General features: G+C 38.8%; 1 protein-coding gene across 2 annotated transcripts in view; it reads right to left on the bottom strand.

The window, feature by feature from the left end:
* Positions 1 to 1540: 1540 nt before the first annotated feature.
* The window catches only part of WNT7B (Wnt family member 7B), a 118856-nt gene continuing 110896 nt past the window's right edge, over positions 1541 to 9500 (bottom strand). For both annotated transcript variants that reach the window (XM_080576618.1, XM_080576619.1), the window contains exon 4: positions 1541 to 4911. In XM_080576618.1, coding sequence (XP_080432744.1) covers positions 4432 to 4911 — 480 coding nt within the window. In that variant the 3' untranslated portion in view covers positions 1541 to 4431. The remainder of the gene's footprint in view (positions 4912 to 9500) is intronic.

Here is a 9500-nt window from a genome sequence, read left to right as displayed (position 1 = left end):
GCATTTGTATGTCCTTTGTCAGGTAGTGATCCCCTAAAATTTCCTGATAACAGCAAAAACACAAAAGGGAAATAACTGCCAATCTTTGCACATGGTTTTTCTCCAACAAAACTTTCTGAATTTGCAGAGATGCAGACAGGGACTTTGGGTTTGAGGGGAAAAGTATTGCGTGTGAAGTTCAGCCTACAATGTAGTTTGTTTTGCATGCAAGAGGTTTCTCACAGTCTCAGTATCACAAACTGAAATTACTTGCAACCTTTTCTGCCTTTCCACTTCAATGTTTTCCCTTGGATGTAGACTTGTTTGTGTATATTTTTGTCTCATTGTGGCTGTCACTCTCGGAGAAGAACACTTTACTGTACTATTTACTGTACTGCCCTTGCTGTGGGAACTGTCACTGCAACAAAAAGTCCCAGCAATTGGAAAGGAAATGTGCAGTCGTTCCATCTAGTTATGACAATTGCTATGAATGCAAATTATCTCCAGCTTTACAGAAAGTATTTTCTGTTGAACGTCAAGAGTGACTTCAGTAGTGAAAGGCATATTTGCATATCAAGTTATTCACATGGGAAGGCTGGTAAAAGGGAAGGTCTCAATTTGTTACTTTTAATATCACTTTCAATTTTAAATCTTAAACAAAGAAATCCATGGGAATAATTGCTGGAAACTTTAAGTGACCTATTCACACCATGCTTTAGATTTGTTAAAATATTTACAAACCTTTTGATGAGCTTCTTCTATTTCCCAGATGTCATCGCTGAAATGAATGTAATATTACCATTTAATATAAAAACTTCCTGCAGCTCTATTAACAAGTTTCTCATGATGTAATTAGAAAGAAGGTGTAGTGTTTTCTTTGGTATCTGTGGGTAAAATGCTGTGCATACTTATACTCCTATCATTTTAATGAAGTTACTTTTGACTTAGTTCATGTGGAATTTGGCTATACCTTTATCTATAGCTGGATATCTATCCTAAGGGACAAATATAACAAACGTGCATTTTCTTTAGATTTCTTGTAGGAAGACACTATTTCCAGTATCAAGGAGGTTGCTGCTATTCTGAGCAAAGTAAATGCTGTAAAATCTTTTAGGTCCTGATTTAGCTAGGTTTTCAGATGTGTCCATAACTTGCTTGAATAAGCTGGAGTGCATGCAAGTGCTGGTCCAGTCAGGGCCTTCAGACCTCTCCTATGTGTCTGTGTTTCCTTCTGTTCACTAATCAGTAACATGAGGTTCGTGGAAGGGCAGCATTTTGGAGTCTGAAGACACATTTCTATCAGAAAACATTTATCTCTGTCTCATTTGAGCCAATGGACATCTCTGGTAATACTAAGGCTGGTGCTACTGCAAAGTTCACTCTACCACTAATGTAGATAGATGACTCTGGACTTCAATATCAAACACAGGACTAGTCATTACCATTTCTCACAAACATAAAACCTGCTTAGAACTTGGAATCTGCATGTCATTTCTCATCCAGAGGAGCCTTTGTCTTTTTTCTTTTTTCTAAATAAATAATGAACAAAAAGAAAGTGGGCTAGAAGGGGAAAAAATTAAGTTTTAATGGAAACACATTTCATCTTTTCTGCTCGCCATAAAACATTCACATAGTAAACAAATTGATCTTTGTTCTTATATTCTTTAATAACATACAGTATTTTGAATTTTGTCATGGCTAATGTATGGTTAAAGCATGTTGTGATGCTGTTCATGTTCAAACACCTATTGTCACAGTTCTTTGACATCAAACTACATTTTTTAAAAGAAAAGTTGTGTGTAACCTACTTCTGTTCATAAACACCTTTGTGAAAAGGTTGTCTTTTTTTTTTGTCTTTTTTTTTTTCCGACGTTTCAGTGTATTAGTGGTAATGGTGTTTTCTGACCAAAACCGTTTTTTCTTGGGACATAGTTCAAAGTCCATGCACTTCTGTGGTCAGCCCCTGTTTTGTGCCATACAGTACTTTTCTGAATGCTTCACCCCCACATGAGCAAGGCTTTTATAGGATGCTCTGATACATTATATTCTAGACAGCTAATCCAATCGTAGGACTGTTACAATTCTGAATAGCTGACAGAGCTATTTGAAATAGGGGTGTGTAAAAAAAAGAAAGTGTCATTTTGGTCCACTTTTCAGAGTGGATGGTGTTATAATATATAACCTTTTTTCATTTCTTAACGCAGTGTAATTCACAATAATTTAAAATACTCTATAGACATTTAAACGATATACAATAATATAACTTAATCGGATTCCTCAGTTGTACTTAACAAATACTATTCTAATATATTTACAGTATCTAGTACCATAAGACTGTGCATTACTGTGCTTGGGAGCTTTATTTGCTTCCTGTCAAAAATGTAATGAAAGTACAGTATACTACTATTGTTCAACAACAATACCCATAAATCTAGGGAACTTTAAATTATATCAATTGACTCTAGCATTTTGGGGGCTCCTGCTTACTTCCGTGGGGTTGCACTCATTTATGCGAAGGCTGAGTTTGAACCTCTAGTTGGCACTTAGAAACCAGCAGCAACAACAAAAAAGCATGAGTGATTTGAGTTTGGGTTGATCCTTGGAATACCCATCAAAAGGGTATGATTTTCAGAGTGTAAGAAAGGCTTGTGGTCAGAAAGGCAGGACCTCACGAGTATTCAAACCAAGGTGCCCAGGTGGCTGGTTACTTTGGATAACACAGGCCCACAAATTTGGGAGGTAATCCTGGATCATCCACATACTCAGCATGGGAGCTGGCGGCATGGCAGCTCCACAGGCCCCTTGCCCCAAGAGCATAATGTGGTGTAGCACATGCTCCCGTGTTGGGTGAGGAGGCCTCATGGCTGTGCAGCCCCTCACAAAAGGTAACAGGATGAAACGAAAGCTAGAAATGCAGATACACAGACATCAGGAAATTTTTAATCCAACTTTTCTGAAATTCAGCTAAGTATCCCTGATGCAAGCAAATTAACGTAATTAAATGTGCTGTATTACCTGGGAGTATCTGGCACTTGGGGTTTAAACCGCTAGATTCTACAGTAGTAAAACGTCTGAGGATTTTTTAAAAAATCTCTCATAGGGAAAAAGTGTGTAAATTAGAATTGAATGGTGGTGTAAAAAGTCCACTTCTTTCTTAACATTCATGCATTTACTGGGTTTATGTTATTGCCAACCTTAGAATAATGATGACAAAGACTAACCCAAATTTTGGCTTTCTTATGCTCATGAAGCCACCGCAGCTCACAGGTTGCAGCAACCTAGTGTTCAGCTACCATATTTTTATTAACTTCTCAGCTCATGCTGAGCATATTTTTTTCAAAAACTATTGATAATATTATGTTTTAACCATTAAAAGCAGTGTCACGCTTGGAAGATCCTGCCAGTGCATTTGACTGCAAAGCAAATCTTTAATGTTTGTCAGAGCATGACTTTGTATCCTGAAACTCCCTACAAGGAGCTGAGGGTAGGTGATCCACACCTGAAGCCTGAATCTAGAAGAGTCATTCTTATTCAGGAGGCAAGTGGGGAAAGTCTTCATTAAGCATTTGTAACCACAGCTTCACATGATCTTTTTGTTCAGTTCTGGTCATTGCTTAAGGCCTATAGTAATCGAACTCTCTACTAGTGGAGTGACAACAGATCAGTAGCATTGAAGAACTTAGGGAGAACCAAATACAAAAATCATAAAGTCAGAGTTCCAATCAGTTTACATTTAGTACAGAATTAAGACATAGCTACCCGTTAGTGCTTAGAATTTTTTGATACTATTAAAAACATAAATAATTATTTTTAATGTTCATTCAAAGAGTTCCAGTGTCACTGGCAGCTGATGTAATTTTGTGAACTTTATTTTTTCAAGCTGATAGTGGAGTACTTCCGCCACAGATTTTGTCTCCCTACCAGTTGTAGTTTTCTCTCTACCAGCTTTCATAGCAATTTAGTTTTTTGCAGCAAGACTGCTTTGTTGTAGTCAGTGGAGATTTCATTTCCTAAAAAAAAGTCTTTATTTGCACAGGGCTTTGTGCTTTTGTTGTCATAAAATATGAGAATATGTCTTTTTCTTTAAAATTTCATGGGAGCTGTAATGCAATCAGCTTCTCTGATATGTATAACTTAAAACACTTACTAGGAGAACTCTACAACACCCAGATTGTAGTTTAAAAAAAAAAAAAAAAAGAGAGAGAGAGAAACGGTTGTCATGTAGTTGTCAACATCACCTTAATCCTGTTGCCCTTGTTTCCAAAGCAGTCACAACAGCCAGCCGAAATGCACCATCCGTAGAGGTGTAAGTAGTGGGGAGAGATTGGTTGTTGTGTTGGTTTATTTTTTTCCCAAAGAAGATTAGATGTGCAAAATGATGCTGTCGTCATTCGTTGTACTCCACTGTCTTCACTTGTGGCGATTTGCTCTGTTCATTTGTGCATGATGCCGTTATTTGCAGGTGAACACCTCTGTCCGCTCGCTACATGTGTTGCACTTCACAAAGCAGCACCAGTGGAATTTGCAATTACACTGCCACACCTTGGTGTACTGGTGTGTGTTGTAACCTCTTCCGCAGCACATCATGTCACACCCATCTGCGTTGGGAGAGGTTCGGTTACAGAGTCGTCCCTGGGTACCAACGCTCCCCGTGGAAGCATCTTCCTCACAGTAGTTGGGTGACTTTTCGATATACACTAAATCTGTTTCCATTGGTTTCTGGTAACTCTTGATCTGCTTAATCTTCAGGAAAGTTGGCTGTCTTAGTCTACTGGCTCGTACCACCTCCACTTGCACTGCAGCATTGTATTTCTCTTTCAAAATATATCCAATCTCTCTGAATTTAGGAAGTGTGGTCCAGCAGGTCTTGGTTGTGCAGGAACCTGAAACTCCATGACACTTGCACTCCAATTTCATTCTCTCTTCAAGCACCTATGTATATAAACATTTACATATTGTTACTGAGGAAAATGACATTGCAAGCTTACCTAAATCTGTCTGTCTAGTTTATATTAATATTCATTAATGCTGGCTGAAATTTTTCAAATGCATGCCTATGAATCTTCTTGCCTCCCAGCAGAATGCTTGTAACACACTTTGTTTTACATGATGAGAAATACAGTGGTTTGCCATTTCATTACAAAATATTTTCATTCTATTTCCAAATATTGGAAAATATTTAATGAAATTTCAGGAGATGTCTTTAGAGACAAAATAAGACTACAATGACTTAAAAAAAATAAAATCATATCATCTTAATTTTGAAAGCAGAAGAAAAGAAAAAAGTTTTTTAAAAGTGTTTTAAGATTCAGAATATTTAACCTTAATTGCTTTAAGCAACGTTTAAAAAATATTTAAAAATTTTGAACAGCTTTAAAATTCACAGAACTATACTTTGTGGGTGTGTATTCACTGCATAATCAAAATTTTGCCTACACTGGCAGTGGTAATAGAAGCATTCATATTAACTATTTAACCCACAGAGCACATCATCACCCTTAAAAGCAGCACTTCTTGCACCTAGCCCCATATCATGCAAATGTTCACCCATAAGTATATTTTTCACCCTGGGGCAATCGTTGTGCAGCATTAGAGAAAATAAAAACCACCAAAGGGCTCTGCTAAGCTGTGAGCTAAAGAGAAATGGGATTATTTATTATTGCTATGGCTGTGTAATACCTAAGGATGCCTCCCTCCCATCATGGATGTGCATTCAGGGATTGGTGATGGTCTTGCCACCAGCCTCTGGAGGAGGCTAACCCAGCATCAGGTGGACCCTAAGAGGAATCCCAACGCTAGCAGACATTCATGCTCATGCTCCACTCCTCATCTTTAGCCTCACCTGTGGTTCAGACGCACCATAGCTGGCTCATCCCTCCTTCCCTGGGCACTGATACAGCCCTGGGCAAGGCAGGGAGATGCCCTCCTGCCTTTTGTGTACACGGGGAGGGGAGACTGGCCTCAGGGAAGTGCCTCTCTGTTTTTCTGCCCTTGCGCTGCCACTTAAGCCTGGCCACAACTGCACCCACAGTCATCATTAGCTTATGAAAATCAAGGCCTTAGAACAAAGCAAACTGATCTTTCTCTTTCACAATGGGATGCTAACAAAGAAATATGAGCTACCAGGCTTGTCTTGAAGCATTATTGATGCTGCGGACCATCTCCAATAGTGGTTTCATTGCATATCCCAGAACATGACTGAAGTGGGCAAAGGATAAAAGGGATGAAATCTGAGTACAATGGCATAATGAAGTAGAAGGGAAGTAAAAAATGCTTACTGCTTAAGAAACTGGCCTTAAAATAAAAGCTGTACAGATCTGGTTATCCCTGCAAATAGAGGGCACCCTCCTGAGTTGTTCGAGTTTCAGTTAAATTGTATGTGTTTTTTTTTTGTTTGTTTTTTGTTTTTTTGTTTTTTTTTTTTTCTCCCCAAATTTTTGGGGTTTCAATATTAAAGAGAATATTTGGTTTTGATTCTGACTTGCCAATATACAGTAGCAAGTACAAGACAGCTGAGCATCCTAGTCAAAAATACCTTAGACTTTCCGGAACCACAGGCTTTTCCTATGTCAATGTCCAGTTTGCCTTTCAGTGCTCAGAGGCAGAAAAGGTGGCTTGCAGCAAGCGTTATTGTGTTAGGGAAGAAGCTCCTGCAATTGCAATACTCTAAAAGTAAAATCAGCAAGGCTAGGATGAGCTGCTTTCTATGGACACTGGAACAGCCACTGCTCTCTAATGAACTGTATCACCCACCTGTCTTTCCCCACAGTTAAAAAAAAAAAAAAAAAAAAAAAGTCAAAAAGAGTGCCACCTTCTGCAATGGCAGCAACGTTACAGTAGCTGCAAGTAGAGGGATGCCTTATGAAATACTATAGGGTCTGTCAGGATTCCTCTGACTCTACTTTGTCAGTAGAGTACTCTTCTACTCATCTGTAGAAGAATGTGATTTTTTTTCAAAGACCTTCCTTCTTCACCCCCCTAAAAATAAATTAAAAAAAAAAAAAAAACAATCCTGTTCCACAAATTTGTGTTGAAATAATCTGTTGGTATTTAGATGTGCATGATGTATATATATACTTTTTTTTTAATTGCTTGTTTCACTGACATTGCTGAAATACTTTGTTTTAAACCAGCCTATTTCCACAGCTCTCTCTTTTGACTGGTGGTCACCATACAGTTGCAGACACAAGCACTGCAGCAAAATTCGTAACAGAAGCTGGATGAAGGTAACCTTCTCTACAGCAACTTCTCAGAGCACTACAGGATGTAAGGACTTCAGGAAAGCATTAGCAATGGGACTGATCCACCATGCCTGATTTGTGTTCCTCTTCTCCCTAAGTAACAGTTCTTGGTGAAGGGCAGAGGTTTGTGGTTTAGTATATGTTTTACCAGGTTCTGTGAGTGTGTGTGATGTCTGATTTTTAGTTTGGAAAGGCAAGTCAGTAATTGGCCCAGAGAGTGGGAGGAGGTGAAGCTTGTGAGGCTCCTGGTTGTCTGTGGACTTAACGCTCTGGGCACTGTTTTGAGGAGCCTTGGTCTCTCTTGTTGACATGCTTACCTCCTACAACAGAGAGTGTCATTGTTCTTGAAAAACAAGATATTACCCACTCAGGTGTCCTTGGTGATATCTTCATATATGTATATTTATATTTATATGTGCATGTGTATATATCTTTATCTGTTTGTATTTGGTTGAGACACTGGTTTTTATATACAGCACTGCCTGACACACTTTGTAGTACCATCTGCAGCAACTTTATCCTGTTTTGCTTTTTTTTTCTTTTTTGTCTTTCTGAAGGTGCAGTTCCATGAGTCATTTTGGTGAACAGAAATCAGATTCCAGCATTGTATTTTTTTCAGATATTCCTGACGTTTAAATTTGTGAAAGATCTTGAAAATGCAAGCCACGCAAAAAAGCATAAGTTTCAAAATGTATTAATTCATGATCCTGAAGCCAATCTTACAGGTTTTTATTTTTTATTTTTTTGGAGACTTCTCTCATGAATGTGGAATGCTTGGGGTTACAACACCGAGTGCAGGCCCAATCATCAGGTAGTTAAATTCCTGAATGCTATAATTTGCGTGCCCACAGTCAGCTGTGGGTATAAAACTGTGCCCAAAAACTTGGAGGTCAGGGAATACAAGGCCCAAACTAAGCAGATTCAAAGTAAGATTTTTTTATATTTTTTCCTGTTTCTACACAGATGCTGCTGAGCATTCCTCTTTGTTAGCAAGCCAGCACAGTCAGGCTTTTCCAGAGGTGTGGTTGTGAAGCCCCACGAGGCGCAGTGTGGAGATCCCGGAGCAGGCCCTGCCGCTGCTTTGCAGCTTGCCATTTACATGGATAGCCGCACCTTTCTGCTTGGTATCTCAAGCAGCTTCCCACTTGCAAGGTGCTACTGGGCCTGGCAAAAATGGTAGTGTTTGGCCCTCCCCACGCAGTACTGTGAACAAAGAGTGACTAGCATTTTCTTCCTAAATGTCCCTCCAACTTATTTTTCTTCAGCAAAATTCCCATCAGAGCTTCGACCCTGAGCCCTAAAGGTACTTATTTACTGAAATCTGATACATTATGCCAAGGTAGGTGCCTGATTAAAGACTGAAAATCGTTAGCTTGTATGACCTAGTCGTTCAGCAGTTTCATTTGTCATATGTCAGCGCCTCATATCTAATCTCGAATAGTTTACAGCAAGATCTACTTCCCAAAGCAAATTCCCATCGTCGGACCGTGCTGCCTCAGACTAATAGTAGGAACATTCTTTAGGTCCATTTTCCACATGCAGGCCCACTCCCACCCCAGTAGGATCTTGCCAAGTAAAATTTTCTAACTGCTGCTACTTTGTTAAATGAATTGTGAAATATAACATTAAAGCTTTCTTATTCCACATATTTTTATACCTACATAAATCATATACTGAAAATACAATTTGAGGGTTGTGTGCTGCCAATAAAGTAGAAAAACCTAGCAAAGACTGAAATAAAACAAAATGATATGCATGAAAAGAAACTCATTTTTTCAAGTTCCATATCTAGACCCAACTGCATAATATCAGATACAGTTTCTGTACATATTAAAAATCCTATCTGGATAAAATATGTAAAAACAATAGTAATGTTTTGTGTGTGTTTGTTTTGGCTTGCCTTTTCTGGTTTGTGTTTTCCTTAGTGGAAATGCACATTTTTGGACCAGATGTTGAATGTAACAAAATCCATATTAGTTTTTGACTGCAGTATCAAAAAGAAATTGAAGACTTTAAAAGTTTTCCCCCATCAAATATGCAAGTGATCAGCTTTTGCCTTGGGTAATACCAGTACCCAAAGAGTCAGATTGTGGTCATGAGATTCACCATCCCCTTGCATACTTGAGCGGCTGCAGCCATGAGAGCTTATGGCTGGGTCCCAGCAAATTTTAGTCCCAGTGCAGTCTGGTGTCCAGCACTGCTGGCAAAATGTTGACCTCATGGACCCATCTGGGAAACAAAGTTGGGTTTGGGGTTCCTTTCCTTTCCTTTCCTTTCCTT

This window comes from Anser brachyrhynchus, assembly GCF_964034855.1.
Source record: "Anser brachyrhynchus genome assembly, chromosome: 1".
In the NCBI taxonomy this organism is placed as follows: Eukaryota; Metazoa; Chordata; class Aves; order Anseriformes; family Anatidae; genus Anser; species Anser brachyrhynchus.
This window is presented reverse-complemented; position numbering and strand designations above follow the sequence as displayed.